The following is a 23,594-nucleotide window of genomic DNA, read 5'->3' on the forward strand; positions in this document are numbered from 1 at the left end:
GAAAAACAAAACAGATTTCCTACAGCGCTTCACTGTCAGTGATTCAATTTAATACCAACAGCAGGAGTGGTTAGTGCGTTTATGTATCCTAGGTGCGTGTTATGGTTTATCATGTTTTTTTTTCAATTTTTATTAAAATAAATAAATTAATATTTTTTATTATTTTGATATACTAATATTAAAATATAAAAAAAAACTGAAGAAATTATGGGATTAGGAATTAAGAATTACAATATTTTCTTTAAGAAACCAAATATATTTTTTTTCCTGAAAAAAGGATGCGTGCACCTAGTTTGCAACAGTTTGGATATTATTTCTAAATATTGTTATAAAATTTTAATTTAATTTTAATGTATTTTTCAATTATTATATAGTTGATGTGAAAATAATAATACTAACAATAAATTATCCATTAAAAATAGATTTTTTATTCTAGTTAAAAACCTTGTATTCATTAAGATAAACATGAAATGTATTAATAAAAAAAAATTATCTTAATGGAAAAAATATTTAAAACAACTGTATTTTTAGGTTTAGTAATGCCAAAATATTCTCAAAAACCTGACTTTTTATGTTTAAAAAACATTATTCTCCTGACAGTTATTAGCTCTGTTTGGTGTGTTTGTTTAAAAAGAAAAAAAAATCGCTGCATGCTTGCTTATTCACCACTTCTAGGGTCTCATATTTAGGGGACATCAATTTCAACATTTCTCAATTTCTCTTATGATGCCACGACATTAAAGAACATGTTATCATATATATACATTTACCTTCAGAAACAATAGAAATAATAATTGAGTTTGCACTGGTTACTCCTCCATTATTATAACAGAACCAAAAAAAAGAGAGCATTTTTTTTATAGTGGCAGACCTGGTTATCTTGATTACACAGTGATGTCGTGTGACTGAGCAATGCTTGAAGGGGCAGGCCTGATCCATACAGTGGCTGTAATGAAATTCTCGTGTAAGAAAATATACATGGAACAGGATGAAATTCTAAGGTCGTCTGGGCCACTTTCCATTCAACTCAACTTAAATTCAATCCCTTCAAGCTTGCATGCTTGATGTTATCGAATGCTTCTCCTCTGTTCCTCCATATTATTGATGAGGACCTTCACTCCGATGTATCTTGACTTTGTTTTTTTGTGAGCACATCTCTTCTATCGGTTTTTTAATAGACACGGGTGGTGTAATTCCACAACCAGAGCCTAATTACAGGTGCACGGCCACCTTGATATGGCGGAGGGCATGCATTAGAGTGGGCAACGGCTAACAAAATAGTCGAGATTGTCCCCAAGTATTTAGATTTCATGGTTTAGCAGGTCCATCAAGACACCGCCATGCACCAAGAGTGGTAATATATTTGTGGTCTCTGAAACGTGGACAGATTGTCATCTATCCTCTGTCATCATGGTTAAAAAGATGATTTAGAATGATAATGGAGCGGGCTTGGTTTCAACGTTACTTCAAGAGGAAAGAGCCATTATGAGCAAAAAGAATCCAATTCTCCCCTTTGTCACCTTTTTGTCTGCCTCAATAAAGAATGTAGCCAACAAAAATAACGGTTTTGATTCTCCCTTGTTTCACAAGCAACCAAACATGATAACATACCAAAAACATCAGTTCAGTACCTTTTCGACCTAACAGCAATTCCAACCGCACTCCGAAAGACTAGTGTTGGGGATTTTGATTAATTTCTGAGATGAAGCACATTGCTTCTGATGTTAAACAACCTGTTCGTGCATGCTCAATTTTCCAGTTTAACCAAGCCATGAATCATTGCATGGCAAGACACGCCAGACACCTAATTCCTGCCATCTGAAACGCGTGCAATGTGCACAAACAGATATAGGATTGCCTATTGGCAACTACAAGTCTACAACAGAGTTCATATTCTGGGAAACTCATAGGTGTGAATAATCTCCAATGCTCCGATTCTTTATTTTTGTCCTGTGATTAAAATATCTCACAACAATGTTGAAAATATATACAATCACAGAACTCTCCAATTAAAGCATGCAATTACAAGATTTCTTACAGAAGTACTCATCTTTCTCTGTTCTGGAAGGCCTGCCAGCATCGAGTAGATGCGCAACATCACGGAACGTGCAGAGCAGAATTCTTCTGCTTCAACAGAAAACTGAAACTGTTTGTCTGCCAGTATGAATGAGACTATCCGTCCATTACCAGCATAAGTATCTTCAGATGCTTGGTCTTTAAGAAAGCCCAAATCCCAAAGGCAATATCCGTATTCTACCATTGATTTGGAAAGGCTTCTCTATAATTGGCATCTTCACCCAGCGTTAGCTGCCTTGTCATTGCATCACTTGCCCTTGTATTCAAAAGTCTCTGAGACAGCCTATCTTTTGTGGTTACTTTCTTGCGCAACATGGATGCGAGGGTATCTTTTTTGTTTCTAGCCAACAACCTGTCCCTGCTGGATGCCTCAACATTGTCCCCATAAACTGAAGACCTTGAAGTTGAAGCCACTGCAGCATCCCTCAGAACAGCTTCATTGTGTTCCCGTATCTTTGCAAGCTTAGCACGTTTCTGTGACTGTTTGTCCATTTTTCTCTTCCTTGCTTCCTCATCTCTGTCCCGAACATTCTTCACAGCTTGTTCGGCTAATTGCTCTACTAAATCAGTCCCTAAATCAAGAGTTAAATCGCTTGTTGAAGTGCCCTGATTGATAGGATTTCCTTCATCATCACGGGGAATGATGGGTCCATGAAAGGGGCAAACTCTCAAATCTCTTCTCTGACAGAGCCCACCCTTCCCTGATGGAGCCCGACATGGCTGGATTTCGACTCTGTCTTCTTTGTAAAGAGTTGCATGAAGGTTTAATTCAGCAATTTTCTTTGCTGGAATAACTGCATCATGGTCCACCCTACCCCAGTGACTTTCAAGCTCCAAGCCCCTGTGGTTGGCTAAAACATCCCTGTTTGAACCCCAAGTTTCCAAAAAAGAGCCCCACTCTATCACTGGAGCCACGGTCATCAGCTTGCTTCGAAGCGAGCTGGAATCAGTTCCACCACCTTCAGAACACAGAAACTCATCGCGTTTCAACTTCTTGGTACTGCATTCAGAAGGGTCATTTTTCACCTCTCCAGAAGTTGATGGTGCAGCAGAATTTTTGTTTCGCTTATTGGGTTCACTAAAACTCCCAGGGTCAGTTGATTCAACTTTACCCTCCTCCCAAAAATCTTCTTCCTCTTCTTTTTCATGCTTTGTAATGTCTGGAAGAGCACAACCTGATTCAACACATTTCTTTTTCACAGATTGAAGGTGATTTCGGATATCAATGAACTCCTTGAGCATAGAATCTCTTAATCTCGTATCTGCCACTTCAACCCTGATTAGAACAGAGATTCCTTCTTGGACTGAAACCAAGTGCTTGGTCACTAAAAGCTTGTACAGCTCCCTCAATGCATCAAAAACCACTTTATTCTCACTGTTCTCACAAACCTTCTCCCCCTCTTTCAACGAATCAAGCCGCAGCTGACGCAACTCCAAAGGACGAAACTCTTCAAAATCCTCATCATCATCTAGAGCACCAAGCACAACATTGGCCTCTTTATTCTTCACAATCTCTAAACACTCCCCAATCTCATCAACCGTTTCCCGAATTTCCTCCTTCAACGGCACTAAATTCTCCTTCAAAACCTCAAACTTCTTAACTAGAATCTCTTTCGTCTTCATCTCCCTTTCCCTCCTCTCCTGCTGAACTCGAGCTGCAGTAGCCTGAACATTCGGGAACTGAAGCCGGAGCGTGGTTTTAAGGTAATCAAAACCTAACCTGATCTGTCTGTAATGAATTCCAAACGAAGAATTCCATTTCTCCAAGAATTCAATCGCTTTCGAACGCAAAATAGACGCAACTGCCGGTGGAGCAGGAAGGGGATGGTTTCTTCTAAATCCCACGCTCAAACTTAACAACTGATCTAAATTCTCAACAACTAGAGTTCTAAATAGCTTTGATCGCATAAATAGCTCATCAATTATTAGAAGCGTCAAATACCTAACCTGAAAAATCACAATTTATTTTTCAATTTTGAGGCGTAGATTTTGCCCTAAAATTACACATTAAAAAATGAATAGTGATGAAATAAGATGATAATGTGAGGGGGGAAACAAACGGAAGGGAACCTGAGAGTGGTCGCGTTTCATGAGATCCAATAGGGTTTGGGCGGCGAGTCGGAGCTCCGAGTCAGAGTATCGGACAACCGTTTTGATGGCTTTGAGGAGGCGGGGGTCGACGAGCGCCGCCGTGGAATTGGTGGCCTTTTCTATCAACGCCCTCGCCTTTCCTCCACCCTCTTCCATCTCCATTAATCCCGCAGCGAAGTAATTAATCAAGCAAACATAATTTTGAAAACTCGCTCCAGTTATCTCTCTTATTTCGTACATCTGCTTGTTAGGGTCAAAATTCGCTCCAAGTCAAGAAGTCGGTTAGTAGTTGATTGCCGACTGTGCCCTCCTTTGTTAAGTTGATTTACATTATTACCCCCATGTTCTGCCAAAGCTTCTGGCTGAGTTCACACATTGAGGATTAATGATGACTGTTGTGGTAAACTCACTGATACATGAAATTAATTAATGAAGACTATTACGGTAACTTTGCTCTCTGTATTTTTTTTCTCCTCTCCGTATAGCTTTTTAATTGAGAAAAACTCTATAGGATGTTAGAATCTCTTTTATTAAAATAAAGAATTAATTTCTATATTTTTTTTTAGAAAAGTCATAAAATAAAATAAAAATAACTATTTTTTATCTTCAAATTTTTCCTTTCTTTTTTTTTATTCTATGTAAGATATAAAATGGCTTGTTAAAATATATTTTTTAGTACCAGATAAAAAAAATTAAATTATACTATTCAAAATGCTATATTGATAATTTAAATTTTTTAAAATATTTTTTCCATTAAAGATGCTCGTAAGGATATAATAAACCGGCTTAATTGTTGAGAAAATTATTAGGAGTTATATTACAATAATATGAAATTTACAATGAAATGATTGCTAGACCCCATGTTTTTGTGGTAATGAAAAGTATAATTCCCAGTATACTGAATAATTTATCTAATTATTAAGAGAGTGTGGTCCCTAATCATTCACCACTGTTCAAATCACTTCAAACTGATAATGCGAGAAATAAACTTATTATAAAACCCTTAATCTCATGTAACATTGATGTAATAAATATATGGATTAAGTTTCAAAAGTTACCCACCGACACGCAAGTTATAGTGATTTTACAGGATAGATAATCCAGTGGTAAAAACTTAAAATTAAAAAATTTATTTTTTTTATAATTTTAGGTTCAAGCCCTGTTGTTGTTAATATCGATGGTCACTAGAGGCTTACATGATCGTTAACTTCAGGACCCGTGGGGATTAGTTAAGGTGCATACAAGCTGGTCCGAATACCAACGTAAATATATATATATATGATTCATCGTTAATTTATTGGTCAACCCACTAAATAAATGATCTGATCTCTTATTTAGATTCATATTTATATTTATAATATTGATTAAAAATATGTTACAACAAACACTAGAGAATATTTTAGTATTCCAAAAGTATTCCGTTTATTTCCCTAAAATTAAGTCATAACCTATATAACCTATGTGTGTTAATTGATATATCATATTAAAGTTTATACGATTTACATTTCTAATTTTCACAAATCACTAAATAATACGAGCTTTTATACAATTATTTATATGTTATTTAATCCGAGCAATGAAACATAAATGATAAATATTTTTAAAGTACCAGAGTATTTTTCATAAAAAGTAACATATATATCCTGCCGACTGTAGCTTGTTAACCTCTTTAAAATAGTGGGTTGCTCATGTTTTTTTTTTTTTCTAGACCCATTTTCTTGTTGCGACAGCGAACTACTGTTGTAGATCCTTAAACTCCAACTCTTTATATTGCAATCATGTTTGGGAACGCCACTATAGGTGTATTATTTTAAAAAAAAATATTTTACATGTTAGCCCAGTTTTATTTAAGATAATATTTTTTTATTTGTTATTATTATTTTATTTTTATAATATTATTAAATAAATCAAGATTTAATTTGGTTATCAATTTTTTTTATTTAAGAGATTATTTAATATTGTAATAGCGATTGTTTTTTAAAATATTTTTCACTTGAAAATTCATCGAAATAATATTTTTTTATTTTTTAAAATTTATTTTTAATATCAACGTATTAAAATAAATGAAAACATAAAAAAAAATTAAATTAAAAAAATTAAAAAGATTTGTAAAATTAGAAAACAATCATACTCTAAAAAAAAAAATCAGTTTGATAAATTATTATTTTTTGGTTAAAATATTTTTGACCCCGCTCGTGGCCCGGCGTGGGCCACCGATATAGACTATGATGATATGATCTATACAAGCTTTTGTTTCCTTCACACTCTGATCCCCTTGTGCATGTTCTCATTGACAACTGGCTCGTGATATTTTCACGTCCAAATTTCACAAACTACCACTGTTTACGATATGATGACGGGCATAAAAAAAAATCAAAATCTGCATTATTTTACTTTCAACTACTTTTCCACTAGCATACGAAAAAGAACTATTACCATTTCCCATCAATCTCGCAAGACATGTCGTTAATGTATTGGTACCGTGGTTAAACTCTATTTTTGATAAATATTTTTTTAAAAAATTAGTTTTAAATTAATTTTTTTATATATTTTAATATGCTAATATTAAAAATAAATTTTAAAAAATAAAAAATAAATATTATTTTAATATATTTCTAAATAAAATAAATACTTTAAAAGACTATCACTTTCAAACATTTAATATATAAACTTAAAAATACTGCCGCCATCAAATATTATAAAGCGAAACATCAAATATTATAAACTTAAGAATAATGTTTTTAAAATAAAAAAAAATATTATTTTAATATATTTTTAATAAAAAATAATCTTAAAAACATGTCACTACTTCTCACCCTCTAAAGCCAAAAAAAAATTATTTTATTAATTCTTTTCCAAAACTATTTTTTAATAAAACATAATATCATTTTGACAGAGATCCAAATTGATCCAACATTGTTGAGTAATGGATAGTTTTTTTTGTTTGGTCACGTTTTTGACCGCTTACAAGTAATTAATACTTAATAGTAATCCGAATAGCCATGCAACAACCATAAAACGTACATCATCCCAAATTCTGTCTGATTAATTTATATATCTCCCCTCTTTCTTTACTTATATTGAAAAATCAAGAAAAGATATTTTTATGACACCCATTATTTAGAGAGAGAAATAAAAGGGCAGGGAAAGAGCTTTATCCCTTGCCAAAACGAGAGAAAAAAAAAAAAAAAAAACAGTAACCCTTAAACCAAATGCACGCATCACAAACTCAAGCGCATCCACGGGGAGCAAATCCGACCCGTGAGGTCGCCAAGTCATACACAACCCGGAAACCTTGTTGTTGGATATTTCCAATTATTGACAATCCACTCGCTGTACCTGCAAACGCAAAGCAAAAACTCCCACTATTATCCACTGGTATCAAATAGTTCGACGCCGGCAATGGCACGTCAGCACCTCTGAAATGTAAAACCACCGTTGGCACCTTCACCTCTGTCTTCCCAGACAAATCAAAACATGTGTCAAACAACGAGAATTCCGGTGCCCGTTTCAAATTGGATGCTCCGACCAGGAAAGCATCACGTAGAGCCACATAAGCGGCCCGGGTCAGTCGGGTCACTGACGTACCCGAATCAATTATAACGCCGCCGTTCCCTGTAGAGTCGAGTTTGAATAAAGAAGCTGAGATCCCAGAAACACGCGTCCCACCGACACTAATCCCGAGAAGCTCAACATAATAAAAGGTGTCTAATTTCGGGTTCGACAACAATGGAGTGAACCGGGTGGTTCTTGAAATAGCCGAGTCACCGAAAACTATAGAAGACGGTCTAGAAGAAGCAGACCGGTCTCCCAGACAGTAAGAAAACTTGCTGTTGAACCGGCGACCGATTTGTGAAGGGAAGGATAATCTTCCCCTACCGAGTCCCAGCAATCCAGCAGCACCAACAAAAAGGCCCTCATTGTCATGCCCACAACCAAGCACCACACGACCAACTCTGGTTCCTCTGAACGTAAGCGTTTCGGTTGAGAACTCACCAACAGTGAACGACCCGTCTCCGTAAGAGACTTGATACAGACAAATCTGTTTTTTCGTGCTGCAGCCTGGATAATCAAGTCTCCTACACAAAGGTGACCCACAGGGGATATTAGCGAAGGACCTGGATTTAGTCGGGTCAAAAACCGGGTCGGTTTGAGAGTAACACTTTATGCATGGAGCACACTGGATCCAAACGATGTCGCTTCCAGTGTCAAGCACCATGTAGACATATCTTGCTGGGGTCCCTACACCAAGGCGCGTGAAGTACTCTCCACTCCCTTGAGCGAGCCCTGAGATAACGGAACTACTGAACCCAGGGCCGCGCGCACGCGTCAGGTTTGTACCGCCAACGGTTGCCGCAAGGGAAATTAAAGATTTGACACGTGCTGCATCACGTACAAGTCTCGAGTTGAAGAGATCTTGTGATGATTTGTCCGAAGACAGGGCATCTATGTGGTGTAACTGTACGGAGAGGAAAGTGGTGGCGGAACTGGAGGGTTCTGATGTTGTTTGGTCGGTGAAGGTTTGGGTTCCGGGTTCGGTGTCGGCCCACGAGATAGTGGGTTTGTTAGGAAGGGGGTTGAGGGTTAGGGTTTGGAACTGCAGTGAAGTGGAGAGAGTGGTGGTGGTGGATAGGAAAAGGAAAATACAGGTGAAGGAAAAAAAGAGAGTGGAGGCATTTCTTGTTTTTCCTTCCATTGAATAAGTGAGAGTGAAATGAGAGGGGATACACTGAAAGCTGTTTGCAAAGTGAGGGAGTATAAATAATTGGGAGTGCTGTCAAAAGGGCTATCAGCTTTGTCGGGGACTTGGCTTTTTTTTTCCTTCTGTTTTTTCTTCCGTGATTTTCTATTTTCTATTTTCTACACAAATGTGATTTCTAATATCAGTACACGACGGGCCTCTTGATAAATATAAGGAATTTAATAGTTAGATCGTTTTTTAAAAAAAAACTTGAAAAGGGTGTTTGACATTTGCCGTGTTTTTGAAGTTTTTTGAGATTTTTTTTAGTTTTATTTTTTAATTGTTTTGATATATTAATATTAAAAATAAATTTTAAAAATAATAAATAAATTTTATTTTAATAATTAAAAAATAACATTTACTGTACTTCTAAACATGCATAAAATAGAGTTTCTTTTCTACTTTCTACGGTCTAACTTAATTTAAAAATTAAATATAATTTTTTAAAAAATTATACAGAAAAAGTTAAATAAAAAATTATAAAATACAAATAAATAATATTAATTGAAACATAAATTTAACGGTGAAATATCCGAAAGTTAGTTTGCTTTTGTCGGGTGAAAGTTGGGCTACGATTAACGGTGGTTATTGCTAGACAGATAGGATAATATCTTATGATACTCGAGAATTGAGGTCACCCCTTGTGACTTGGCGGTGAACTGTAGTCATCCTCCCGCCGCCTCGCGTGGCCGCGCCCACTACGTTTTTAAGCAAAGTTATTGTTTCTACCTGTTTATTTCTTGAAAAATAATTGTTTTTAAAATTTTATTTTTAAAAAATAAATTAATTTTTAATGTAGGATAGTATTATAGAAAATAAATTAAAAAATATTTTCTAGTATTTGGTTATATCATGAAAAATAAGTTAAAAATAAATTGTTATTTTTTATTTCAAGTTTATTAAAACAATGAGTAACAAATTTTACATATTAAAAGGTTGAATCAAAATAAAATTAAAAAAATATATAATTTTATAAATTATCTTAAATAAAATAAATAACAATTAAAATAATACATATCAAATCTAATAGATAAAAAAATTGAAAGACGATAACATTAAAAAAAATTATAATTTTATAAATTATTTCAAATAAATTAATAACATTAAAAACAAAAATGATCAAATTTGATAGATAAAAAATTTCAATTAAGAAAATGATAAGAGAAAAGCAAATAACAAAAAAAATATATAGCAATCAAAAGTTTGAGGATCAAATGACATTTCTAATTTTTTCATAACTTCTGAAAATTGTTTTTTGTCCAAAATAAAAGAAAAACACTTTCCTAAAACCAAACCAAATTTTTCTTTTACTAGAAAGTGTTTTTTGTTGAACAACTTTTCTAATGATCAACAAACACATGAAAGTTTAGAAAGTAGTTTCCAAGAAACCATTTTCCGTGAAATAAACGAGGCCTAGGTTAATGGTAAATTTACACGGAGTGTTTATTATTTATAAATATATTAAAATAATTAATTTTATTTTTTAAAAAAATTATTTTTAATATCATCACATCAAAATAAAAAAACATTAAAAAAAATTAAAAAAAAAATTCAAGTTTTTAAAAAGCATGATATAAGCCATCAAAACAAACAAGGTCTATTATATTGAGGTATGGTTGAAATTATGTTTTGTCCTAATAATGGTTTTGAAAGCATAAGTTAATTAATATACTCCAAAGTTTTACACTAGTTTCACTAAAACTCTCTCTTGAAACCTTGAATATTTTAAATGTATTTTCAAATCATAATAATAATAAAAGCTATCATAATACTAAATACACCTTAAATTAAATCAAAAGTTTTTGTACTAAAACTCTCTCTTTTCTTTAAAAAAACTATAATTTATAATTTTTTAAAAAATTATTTTTAAAATCACAACATTAAAAACTATTACAATAACAGGCAAACATTAAATGAGTTCGGAACTTCTTGTACTTCATATTCTGATAGCACAAAAATTCATTTTAAAACTATTAAAGATAAATTTATTCCAGGATAGGTTTCTATTTTGGTGTGACAGGCGGCATGAACGAACTATTTTTTAGAAAATAATATAAATTATATATCGGGACCTCACCTAACAATTTAAGTTTTTAGACTGAATTGATTTTTTGACTTGATATCAGAGCCTTAATAACCTTTACTTTCACGGGAATGATATATATATATATATATATATATATATATATATATATATATATATATATATATATATATATATATTTCAAATGGGGATGAACTAAAATTTGAGTTTTTTTAAAAAATAAATAATTATATATACAATATATATAGTTTTTAAATAGTTTTAATATATTAATATAAAAAACAATATTTTTTAAAAATATTTTTTTAATATATTTCTAAACAAAATACACTAAAAAAAATAACTAATAACACAACCTCACCGCACAATAATTGCAATCTTGTTTTCCATAACATGCAATGGCCGATCCTTTCAGAGACAGAGATGGCAGCAGCAAGATTGTCAAAAACTTCAATATAATCAACAACGAGATGACATGTCCGCGCGCTGCCGCAGGCTTATAAAACAAATGCACTTGATAGTGTTATAATTGTGAACCAGCGCTAGATAAGTAATAGAAATTAAAGGTGTTATGGAGCAAATATTTCATGACGGAAAAAAAAGTTGTGTTGGTGATCAAAAACTTAGAGACTGAACAAAATGATTTGTAGCAATCTACAGTGTTTTGTGAGGAAAGATACGGTGCTTTCACCACATGATTTAGCTTTTCAGTTAATAAAAAGTAAAAAAAATTACAAAGCTAAATTCTCTACCAACTTAATATTAAAAAAAAAACCAACAAAGATAATTTTGGAAGGAAAAAAACCCATGAGAAAAAACGTTGTAGCAATTGATAATGTTTTGTGAGGAAAACTATAGCGCTTTTCCCAATAAAATAAACTAAAAAACCATTTAGAGAAATATTGTAGCAATCCACAATGTTTTGTGAGAAAAACTACAATACTTTCCTCATATGATTTAGCTTTATTGTAATTATAATTCTTAACCAACTCAATATTCAAAAAAAAAATCGACAAAGATAATTTTGAAAAAAATCATAAAAAAATCACATGGGAAAACACTGCAACAATTCACAGTGTTTTAAAGAAAAAAAATAACAAAGCTAAATTCTTAATCAGCTCAATATTTTAAAAAAAATCGACACAGACAATTTTAGAAAAAAAAAACAAAAAAAACACCAAAAAAAGGAAAAAAAAATCATGTTGGAAACACTGTAGCAATTCACAGTGTTTTGTGATGAAAGCTACAGTGTTTCCCCACATGATTTAGCCTTATTTGTAATGACTTGTAATTGTAATTCACAAACAATTCAATATTAAAAAAATAAAATTGAAAGAGATAATTTGAAAAAAATTATAACAAAAAAAAACCATGCGGAGAGACACTGTAGCAATCCACAATGTTTTATGAGCAAAGGTACAATGCTTTCCCCACATGATTAAGCTTTATTATAAAGTTAAATTCTAACCAACTCAATATTAAAAAAAAAATCGACGAAGATAATTTTGGAAAAAAATATTACAAAAAAAGAAAACACAAAAGAAACTGGAAAAAAACCATGTGAGGAAAAACTGTATCAATCCATAGTGTTTTGTGAGGAAAAACTTGTATTTACTTATAATTGCAATTCTTAACCAGCTTAATATTTAAAAAATAAAATTGACAAAGATAATTTTAGGAAAAAACATAACAAAAACAGAAAAAAAAAACCATGTGGGAAAAAACACTGTAGCAATCAACAGTAATTTTCAAGGAAAGTTACAGTGCTTTCCTCACATATTGTAACTGTAATTTTTAACCAGCTCAATATTAAAAAATAAAATAAAAATAGATAATTTTGAAGAAAATCATAAAAAAAAACTATGCGGAGAAACACTGTAGTAATCAACAATGTTTTAAAGAAAAAAAATTACAAAACTAAATTCTCAATCAGCTCCATATTAAAAAAAAATTGACAAATATAATTTTGAAAAATAAAGAAATAAAATAGAAAAACTATGTGGAAAAACATCGCAGCAATCCACAGTATTTTAAAGAAAAAAATTACAAAGCAAAAATTTTAACCAGGTCAATATTTAAAAAGTAAAATCAACAAAAATAATTTTGAAAAAAACAAAAAAAAAATAAAAAAAAAAGAAAAATTAGAAAAGTTGAAAAAAAAAGTAATTTTGAAAAAAAGAAAAGGGAAAAGTTAGCAAAAAAAAAAAAAGGAGGGGAGAAGAATCATTGTGGATTACTGTTGTAATCCACAGTGATTTAGGTGTGGGGGAACAGTGATTCCCCCACACCATTTAGATATTGTTAATGCCTCATATTTTTTTATGATATATTTTTTAATTTTAATTTTATCAACTCATAATAATCCAAAATTATAATTAATAATATCAAACATTCAATACTATCATTCATCATCTTAAAATTAAAATCACAAAACAAAATCTAAACAATACTAGCAATTTTTTAACTTTATTAATAATAACTCATTGCTCAGTCACAAAATTTAAATTTACCAATTATTCTTTTAATCACGTCAGCATATAACAAAAAATCATTAGCAACTTATTCTACAAGAATCAACAACAATCACATTTATTTTATCATGTTTATTTCTTCAACATTAACTATATACTAAAAAAGCTTCTTTTTTTATTATAGCGCGATTACTATTTATCATTTCACAGATCATTGTGAATCAAAGTATTTAGCTCAATTTAGTCCTGGAATTTTTATTTTGCATGATTTAGCTCTTTTGAGTTTAAATTAATACTCAATTGTATATTTTCTTGGGAGAAAGCGTTGGATTGAAAGATAAATGACTGAAATGAAAAAACATGTGAAATAGGTGGTGACTTTGAAGCATGTCTTAAACGTTTATTTTTGTTCCCTGTTTTTTTGATTCTCAGGTAATCGGTCCCTTTAATTTTTAAAAAATTATTTTTGGTATCAAAATTGATTTTCCTTGTTTTGCAATCTTTTTTGGTGGGAGGAGAGAGAAGGACTCATTGGGTTCTGATGTAGAAAGAGAAAGTTATTGTTGACGACGATTCTGACCACTAAAATGGTCAATTTTTATGTCAAATAGTTTTATATGATGAGAGGAGTTAAAAAAAGTACCTAAAAAACAAGTCTGAGCTCGAGAATATTTTTGGCTTCAGGTTAATTTTAGATTTTGAGGCTTTTTTGTGTTTTTTTGAGGCCATGAATTGATTTAACAAGGTTCTTAGAGTGTTTTGGGATGAAAACAAAATGAACCCTGTTTTATTTTAACACCATAATGACTGAAATCTGGGAATTTAGATGATGTGTCGTCTATTTTTTGAAAAGAAATTTGGGCCCATTAACCTAAAAAAAACCTACGCGCGGACCATTTCTTGATGGGTCTAGTGCTTGGCTTGAATTATTAAGCCCAGCAACGCCCAACCTCGTTTGTTTCTATTTTCTATTTTTCTTTTGATTTTTTTAATTAATATATTTTTTATATGTCTTTTTTTATATAATTTTTAAGTTTATGTTTTAATTAATATATTTTCTCTGTGATTTTTTGTGGTGTATTTAACATTTTTTAAATGGCGATAATTTTATAATAATATTGAGTGGATTTAATTTTTTATAAGGTTAGCATTATTCATTTGTAATTTTTTTAGAAAGTTCTTTCATTTACTCTTCTTTTTGAATATTTAATTGCGAAAATATATCCTTTTTCCGTAAATCTATTAATAGATCAAAACTAATTAACGTGGGAAACAGATCCAGTAACGCAAAACATGCCCACTTGACCCAACCAATCCCCACTTTTGTCGAATTCATACAAGAGTGACATTCCCATGTTCTCATTGATATAATATAGAGGTAACCAAAAGCATACAAGACAGTACTGGCGAGACTTTCATGTGTTCACGTTTTTCATGGAACTGGAGCTTCTTGTATTTGTGTTCTTCCCCTGTCTAGCTTTCCTTTCCCTTTATTCTTATCTTCTAATCCGCTAGCTTGTCTTCCTTTTTTGGCCCTTTCACAAATATCAGGTGCACTCACCATTTAAGAGTATCTAGCGTGGCAATACTGGGTCATGCCATACAGAGCATGTTTTAGGGACGCAAGCAGACACTTTTCCAACTTTTTTTTTTTATTAGTGTCAGTGTGCGGGTCAGTTTGGGTGTATCTTGACTAATCCTACAGATCCTGAAATTAATGACCAAATAAGTTTCTAATGACCCTGAGATTTGTAAAACTCAAACTAGTTATTTTTAAAAAATAAATTTAAAATTTTACTAGTTGAGCCATATCCTCTGTATTTCACTTTTCCACCTTTAATCCATAACTTTTAAGAACTAGAACTTGATGAGTTATTTTGATGATAGGACATGTATGTGAACATGGTCCTAGATGAATGTAAATGAAAGAATTATGGGGATATCCGTACTAGATGCACAAACGGCTAACGACAAAAAAAATAAAATGGTGCTGTCTGGAGATGTCAGGCTAGTTGTGTGCACAAAACATGCACCCAGGTCCCGGGCATCTACATGTCCAAAATATTCTTGTAACGTGATTGCGCATATTCACAAATAAATCAAACCAACACCCCTCTCAGTGCCGACCCCTTCATCTACGAAAATCTTAAATTCGTTGAATACCACGTAAATGAGGAGTGAAAAATGCTATGGCTTCTATTTAGCCATAGCCACGGCGCCCATGGCAATTAAGGTATGGTAGCTGTGATACAGTTGCAAAGACAAGCTCGCCTACTGGTGCAAAATGTCCCTCTCTCTCCACCCAGGTCAAACTTGGTGATAATCAAACAAAAAAAAAGGACCTTGCAATAACATCCTTTCCCTTTCTATAGGTGAGAATGAAAAGGGAGAGAGGACAAAAAAGATGGCCGGGGAAAATAAAAGGAGGGAGCGAGGACGTAAGAGATGGCAAGGGAAGCTCGAATCCAAGAGGGTGGCTAAAACCCACTGCCTGAGAAAGGGCTCCGTTGTAAGGTGGCTTAACATAATAGCAAGCTGAGTCGAGCAATAAGTGTATCTTATGCAGAAATTGCAGTTGAGGCCTATAAACACTTTCAGGGGCAAGAACTTACCAAAAGCGTAAAAGAAAAGTAGAAGGAAAGAAACTGGGGTACGTTGGATGCCAACAGCCAAACCTACTTGAGAAAGCAGGCTTCATTCCATCTTCTAGGCCTGGGATGCCAAACCACCACATGTGCTTCTTCTTCTTTTCTTTTCACACTTGACCTTACAAATTAAAAACTTGTAATAACTAATTAAATCAGGATACCTGCATGTGCCAAATTGCACCTTTTATCTTTGCATGAGTTATAATTCTCCAACTAGTACCTTAGTTACTGACTATCAATTCTTCTATAGCCTCTTAGATTCAGAGAAGGTTTGCCGAACTCAAGTTTGGTTCTGCATACAGATCTGCTAATTGACAACCATAACTACGTACCTTGCTGTCTACTGCAGCTCTAAGATCTATAATTTTCGTCAGCTGCATCATACAAGTTTTCGGCATTCATTAATTTCTCTCTCCTTTTCTAGTTGCTTAATAGTAAATGACAATGTATTGTAGCTCAACTTCTTTATGAAAGTAAGGCTGAGATAGATAGCAAAACCCTTCCATTAACAAGCAGTAAAAACAAGAAGAGGGGCTATGGCACAAGTAAAGTTGCGTTTAGAACCACGAGGATGCAGTTTTAAATATTGAAAGCAGTCCCTTCACACAGAAGAGCTTAAAGGATAATATTACTTCCAAACTCTCTTCCAGAACCCACTTTGGTGCTACCCTAGTTACCTTTTCCTAATATGTAGAATTAAGGCAAATATGATTAAAAAGCTTGTCCTTGGCATGCGCAACAGCTTATTGACATACAAAAGGTGCACTATACTACAAATTCTAACATCAAATATAAAATATCAAACTAATCTTTGACGATAAACATTTCATTTGATCATCAACTTCCTTGAAAAACAAAGGAACACTTTAATGCAATAACCTTCATGTCATTTGGCAATACCAACAGTACATTCTTCAATCAAACATACCACTACTCCCTGGACCAGTCCCCACTCTTACCACCAGTTTTACGCTCAAGCCGCACATCCGTCATCTGAATTTCCTTAGAAGCGGCCTTGCACATATCATAAACAGTTAGGCCAGCAACCGTCACGGCCATCATTGCCTCCATCTCAACCCCAGTTTTCCCAGATGAAGCAGCTTCCCCTTCAATTTTGACACTGTGATCATCCGGATTCAACACTAGATCAACACGAACATGGGTTAGCATGATATTGTGGCATAATGGGATAAAGCTGCTAGTATGCTTTGCTCCATTTATGCCAGCAATTTTGGCCACGGTAAGGACATCGCCTTTGGCCATTTGGTTGGCTAAGACCATATCAAACACCTTCTTGCCAAGAATTACTTTGCAACTAGCAATAGCAATTCTCTGAGTGTTTTCTTTTGGAGACACATCCACCATTTGGGCCTCTCCTGCACTTCCAATGTGGGTTAGCCCAACAGGGTTATGATTCATTTTTTGATGTGCAAATTGGGATTCTTGAGACCTGCTAAAATTTTCACTATTAGAACTGGCGAGTCCATGAGGTTTTAAACGGGATTCTCCAACCGCTTGATTGCTAGAACCAGCAAATTCACTTGGAGGACATTCACCAAAGACTGATTCCATTTCCTGAAACAAGCATTGGTGTATAAGAAAGAAAGATTGTGTAGCAAAAGTAATGAGTAATTCTCTTGAGAGAGACTGAGATTAATATCGAAATGCATTAACTATGTTTTTCTAGATGATTGAAGATTTTCATTATCAAAGGAACAAGGTAGGTGCTCAGCCTACTACAAGAACATTACAGAGGGATATAACCCTGAACAACTGGGACAGCAGATGATTTACACCTGACAGATTAACTAAATCCCAAAACAGATGGTGACAGAACCTTTACCTTATTCATTTCTTCAATGACACTAGAAATATCATAAGTTTTGTCAGTACTAAAGAACCTTCTCGAGTGGGGCAATGCCACTGCAGCTCGCCGAAGAAACATGACAAACAGAGCTCAATTTCTGCCCTACTGTTGCCAGGGAACAGAAAAAACACTCAAACTTTGCCTGGTCAGAATATCATCAAAATTATTTGAAACAAAATAAAAATGAAAAAGAAGGAAAAATTCATTCTATATCTAACAGAGTTATTAGCATAGTTGATGCAATATTTTCAAGTATAAAGTCACGTAAAGCTCAAATAAGCACGCTGCGTGAAAATTTGTGCAACCAGGGTATCGTTCAGGCATTTGTACAAACAGGTGACAAACATAAAACTTTTGTAAGACCAGCAGAGTTGGAAGGGGATTTAGGTGTATTTCGTACCTTCGAAGAGCGATGGTTTGCGCAGGATGTGTTGTGTCTTGAGGTTGATGTGGAACAACAACCTCTATCTTGATTCGATGTCAGGAGAGCACTGTAGCTTGCTTTTGGTAATTCTATGAAGATTCTATTTCTTTTGTCGAGTTCGACCAAATTTCAGGGCCGAAGTTGGCTAGCGGGTTCTTTGGACTTTGATTCTTTTATTAAATTTGTCTCAATATTGTCAAATTGAATTCGATTAGTCTTTCAAATTTCATTAATTAGTCATTCTTGATCCCTCTAACTTGATATATAAATTAAGCAGAAACAAGAAATCAAATTCACGACAAATATTGATTAAAATGTACTGAAAATTATAAATAAATACACTGAAATACAATTTCTAAATATTAAATATTTGAATACACACACTATTTTATTACTATTTACTTTTAAAAATCTCATTTCCTCACGGATATCTTTCCCTAACTAGATTCAACTAACATCCCACATTCATCTAAAAAAACTTCAAAATTTCTCCACTTCTCCAGATGCTTGATAAGTTACTAATTTTTTCTTTCAAAACTATGATTTATCTTGCAAATCTTTAACTCCATCTCACAACTACTATCAAAACCCTATGAAAAACCCATAATTATACAAATCCTTGTTTTTAATTTAGATGGGGAAGTTGGAGCAGGCTACAGTTTAATTATTTTAGGGTCTGGGGGAGACAAATAATTTTTAGGGCTTGGGGGTAAGCAATGTTTCTTTTATTTATGTAGTAGGAATTAATATTAATATAATAATATATGTTTAAATATTTATTATATTTAGAAATTATAATTTACAAAGGGATGATGGTGATTCAGTGGAAGTTTAATATCTATTGCATATAGTTTCATAACTAGATACTCCGTGCTACATTATTGACGGGTTAAATTTTTTCTAGTATAAAAAAAATAAAGACAATGATAATATAAGTCAATTTAGGTTAACTTTAATAATTTGTGACTCATGATATGAGATTGAGATAATCCGCGTAAAAAAAAAAAACTACAAAACTCAAGGTTCAATAACTTAATGTTAAATGATTAAATAAAAAAATAATGTCGAAGAAAAAAACCCGAGTTAACTAGGGTTAATTTAACTAACAAACCACCTGCGATATGAAATTGAAATAAAAAATAGACTCTAAAAAAATAGACTCTAAGAAAGGAACCTAACAAAAAAGAACAAAGTTTAATAAAAAAATATTTTTAAAAAAAACTAAAGCTAACTTGAGTTAACTTGATAAACATGTGCTCAAGATAACCTCACGTAAAGAAAAACAAAAACATGACAAAGCTCAATGACCAATAATTTAATGTCAAATGATGAGACTAAAAAAAAATCAATTTTATAGAAAAAAAGATCGAGAAAAAATATCTAAGTCAACCTGGGTTAACTTAACTAGTCCGCCACCGGCTATATGAGATCGAGATAAAAAAAAAAAGATTTACAAGAGAAGAACCTGGCAAAAAAGACCGAAGTTAAATAAAAAACGCATTGCAAAAAAAAGCTAACCAGGGATAACCCCCACAAAAAAAAAAAAAAACACAAAGCTCAAAGCTCAAAGAGCCAATAATCTAATGCCAAAAGAATGAAATTGTAAAAAAAAAACCAATTTTAAAAAAAACCATTGAGAAAAAAAACTTGAGTCAACTCAATTAACTTGTTACTCGGAATATGAGATTAGAATAACCTAACAAAAAAGAAAGTGCAAAAAATAATCAAGTTCGAGGCCTAATAACCAAGATTTTAAATGATAATTTGAGAAAAAAATTAATAAAAGGATAAAAAAAACTTAAATTGGAGTCGGATCATAAGACAAGATTTACCATGCAAAAAGACAAGCATGAAAAAATAACGAAGTAAAATTTCCAATCACAAAACAATTTAAAATCCAAACAATATGGATTATAAAAACTAAATGAAAGAAAATCATTAGGGACTAAATTAAAAAATAAAATAATAAAAATATAGTAATTAAAAGAATGAGGACTCAAATTAAATAAAAAATAAAATAAGATGTTGAGGCATAAAATTTTAAAAAAAAGGATAAGAAAATAGTAATCAAAAGAATGAGAACCAAATTTGAATAAAAAATAAATTCAATAAAATAACGAAGGATGAAATTGAAAAAAGAATAAATCAAGGAAATGTTAAAACACAAAAAAAAAAGATCAATTAAAAGAACGATTACAAAATTAGATACAAAAATCAAATCAAATCAAATTCTCGTGGATGAATTTGAAAAAAAAATCTAAATTAAAAAAAAAATCAAAAGCAAAACAAATAGCAATCAAAAGAATGATGGTCAAAATTGTTAGAATACAAACTGGAGGACATAGTTGCTTTTTAGAGGGGCTTGTGCGGATTTCATGGCCAAAAGAGAGGAAATAAAGAGGAAAAAAAAAAGCATACTCGAGACTAACCATGCCTCCACCACATGCACGCATTACACCGTTGGAAAGAGAACGATGCGTCACTACTAATGCCATCCTAGATGGTGGGATCTGATAACAAGATGACCTCTCACACGTTGATGCGTGCAACACATGTCAGCAATTCTTTTTTTAATATTAATTAATTTATTAAAATTACAAAAGGATCTCTATGCAAACTTAAAAATAACAAAAAAAAAAAAACGATTTCCATGTAACGTGTCTAGTGTCATAGTAAAACATAGATGATTTTTAGATTTTTTTAATAAAAAAAAAATTTGATCAAAAAGCTAAACCAAAAAGATTGCGTTTGTTTTGCATTGTTTAACTTGCAATAGCTTTTAGAGAATGTTTAAAAGTATGATAATGATTGCTTTTTAAAATATTTTTTACTTGAAAATGTATCAAAATAATATTTTTTATAAAAAAATTATTTTTTATTTCAGCACATTAAAACAATAAAAAATATAAAAAAGTAATTTAAAAAAAAACAATTAATTTTTAAAAAACGCCAAAGAATGCCTTAATAAGAAGTTCACAAAGAAATTAATTAAATAAATAAATTGAATGGAACTGAAAATAACATTGATGAAGTAAAAAAAGAAGAAGGGGGGGCTATTTTATCATTATTTTTTTTTGGAATTGTTTTTCACTATCTCAGCTCCACTGTCAGGAAAAAAAAAAAAAAAAAGGAACCGTGGTTTTACAAGTTTTTTTTTCTTTTATATACCTGTCCTGAAACTAGTTGTCCAAAAAATACATTTTGTTACAAACACAAAACAAAGCCTGTCTGTATTTCATAATTATTATTTTGCTTTTAGAGTATATTTTACTTTGCAATTAACATGTTTCAAAGCAAAAGTTCTTATTTTTATAACATTATAGACTAATACTTGAAATATATAAACAAATAATTAGATTAGCTCGTAGTCGTAGGTCTAGCCCACGCCACTATTTGAATAGGTTAGTGGGCCTAAATGAATTGGGCTAAAGCAACCTTAAGGACTATTCATAAACGAGTTTTAAGGTTAGGTTAGAATTTACTTGTTAGTCTTATCAAACAAGCTTCAGTTTTAAACACCTCGATTTATCTGCGGACAGTAATCAGGATTGCGGCGAAAATTATATTTTTAAAAATTTTAATTTTTTTTAAAATAATTTTTTTTATATTTTTAATCGTTTTGATGTGCTAATGTGAAAAATAATTTTTAAAAAATAAAAATAATTTATTTTAATATATTTATAAATAAAAAATATTTTGAACCGTTACAGCTATTATAATTTGACACTAAATCAATATCAATTATTTTCTTTAAATTAATTGAGTGAGTGTAGCCATCAGAAGCTGGCTTTATGGTGTTTTTGTTTCGTCTGATTTCTTGGTCACTGATTTGACAACATGCATAACCTCTTTTAATTCAAAACTCTTAGATTTTTTTTTATTTCTTTTAAAATAATGGTATCACATGAGTATTATTTTTTTTACATTTAAAAAAAATAACCCGGATCACAGTGTAGCTCAAGCCATCTAACTATTAATAACCAAGATATATAAGCCTAAACAACTCGTGTTATGCGTGAATGAATTCCATGGCCTCTCGTGGGCCTGCAGATTCTGCACCGAAATATTGCTTACTCAGCAACATCCTAGTCACATTGTTCATAGAAAATGCACCAAGCACTTCCCTCAAGCTCACGGGCTTTTCTGTTTGAGATCAGGCCCAGACATCTTGGACCAGTTGTTGGGCCTCGCCAGCACGGTGATTTGCAATGGACTCGATCCTCTTTTTTATCACACAAAGAAGCTACGTCCTGATGAGGCTGTTGACCCAGCTGGAGAAGGTTGCCGAATACAGGCAATCTTGGTGGGCCTGGAGGCAGCCTGATGGATTTATGCTGTGACTTCAAATAACCACGAAGAGTAGGATTGAACACTGGGCGGCAACAAGGTCCATGAGCAGCCTTGTTTTGTTTCGCCAGGGAAGCTAATATTCGCAAGATTCTACCTGGGGTATTTAATAAAAGAAAGCTAATGAAACTCTAGAGAAGAAATTATAGTTTATCGGCATCTATATATAAGATTGAAAACTGAAAGCTTGAGCTTAAACGTCTAAGAACTTGCTCAATAGAGATTAAAAGGCGATTTACTACCACCCACTGTCTTTATTCCAGTGTTAACTAGATTACTAAATTTGAGCATTTAATTTTTCTGGACAGATACAATATGCGTGATGATCTTTATATCATCCTACCTCAAAGAAATAGCTTTTGCATGAGCCTCGAATTTCAAACCTTGAACCATTGACAGTAGACATAATAGCATGAACCCTCTAATCAGCCGAAGAAGTTGGACTAGTTTATCCTCAACTGAATCGAATAACCATGTTCAAATCTCGGTGAAACCTCTTTTTCGTTCTCTTTTTACGCAACATTAAACTTTTATCCTCAAATCACCCCCAAAAAACAGCTGACAAAAGCACAAGTGAGGTAACGCCATTTTTCAGTCCCTCTAACTCGAACATTCTATAAGCATGAGAAGAAAATCCCGGTTGCTTGTGTTCCCAACTAGTCCTGCTCGAATCCGAAAAGCCAATTCGAGAGGTAACTTGAATATTCGCTAAGATAAGCAGTTTCAGAATGCATCTTGCAGAAATAAGAACTTGAATAGAATTCCATATTGGACAAATCAAAAACATGTACCAAACAGCAGCTGCAGCCTTCAAACCGAGATTGTGACAAAATGAAAGTGAAGAGGCAACATCGTAAGTCCGTAACAAGCTCAAGGACACGCAAA

The 23,594-nt window shown here is 32.6% G+C and overlaps 3 protein-coding genes across 4 annotated transcripts; all 3 read right to left on the reverse strand.

The window, feature by feature from the left end:
* Nucleotides 1-1,913: 1,913 nt before the first annotated feature.
* On the reverse strand, nt 1,914-4,485 carry LOC18105242 (UV-stimulated scaffold protein A homolog). Its single transcript, XM_006375305.3, has 2 exons — nt 4,147-4,485; nt 1,914-4,023 (listed from the first exon to the last, which is right to left on the reverse strand). Exons 1-2 carry the CDS (start codon nt 4,405-4,407, stop codon nt 2,254-2,256), a joined length of 2,031 nt encoding a protein of 676 aa, XP_006375367.2. The 5' UTR covers nt 4,408-4,485; the 3' UTR covers nt 1,914-2,253.
* Nucleotides 4,486-7,192: 2,707 nt separating this feature from the next.
* LOC7486774 (aspartyl protease family protein 2) lies at nt 7,193-8,911 on the reverse strand. Its single transcript, XM_002320832.4, has one exon. It carries the CDS (start codon nt 8,861-8,863, stop codon nt 7,397-7,399), a length of 1,467 nt encoding a protein of 488 aa, XP_002320868.1. The 5' UTR covers nt 8,864-8,911; the 3' UTR covers nt 7,193-7,396.
* A 7,849-nt stretch (nt 8,912-16,760) lies between these two features.
* LOC7486775 (cyclic pyranopterin monophosphate synthase, mitochondrial) lies at nt 16,761-18,946 on the reverse strand. Of its 2 annotated transcripts, none has more exons than XM_024584810.2 (3): nt 18,339-18,946; nt 17,915-18,080; nt 16,761-17,646 (listed from the first exon to the last, which is right to left on the reverse strand). In XM_024584810.2, exons 2-3 carry the CDS (start codon nt 18,014-18,016, stop codon nt 17,002-17,004), a joined length of 747 nt encoding a protein of 248 aa, XP_024440578.1. In that variant the 5' UTR covers nt 18,017-18,080; nt 18,339-18,946; the 3' UTR covers nt 16,761-17,001. The 2 variants fall into 2 exon arrangements, with proteins under 2 accessions (XP_024440578.1, XP_002320869.3); XM_002320833.4 differs by having other exon boundaries at nt 17,915-18,043; nt 18,339-18,944.
* Nucleotides 18,947-23,594: the final 4,648 nt, after the last annotated feature.

This window comes from Populus trichocarpa, chromosome 14 (genome assembly GCF_000002775.5).
Source record: "Populus trichocarpa isolate Nisqually-1 chromosome 14, P.trichocarpa_v4.1, whole genome shotgun sequence".
NCBI classification, from domain to species: domain Eukaryota; kingdom Viridiplantae; phylum Streptophyta; class Magnoliopsida; order Malpighiales; family Salicaceae; genus Populus; species Populus trichocarpa.

Coding starts and splice junctions, on each gene's coding strand:
- LOC18105242 (XM_006375305.3), bottom strand. CDS start 4,407: ATGTACGAAATAAGAGAGATAACTGGAGCGAGTTTTCAAAATTATGTT. Junction 4,024..4,146: donor TGAAACGCGACCACTCTCAG/GTTCCCTTCCGT, acceptor GTGATTTTTCAG/GTTAGGTATTTGACGCTTCT.
- LOC7486774 (XM_002320832.4), bottom strand. CDS start 8,863: ATGGAAGGAAAAACAAGAAATGCCTCCACTCTCTTTTTTTCCTTCACC.
- LOC7486775 (XM_024584810.2), bottom strand. CDS start 18,016: ATGTTTCTTCGGCGAGCTGCAGTGGCATTGCCCCACTCGAGAAGGTTC. Junction 17,647..17,914: donor TCATTGAAGAAATGAATAAG/GTAAAGGTTCTG, acceptor TGCTTGTTTCAG/GAAATGGAATCAGTCTTTGG.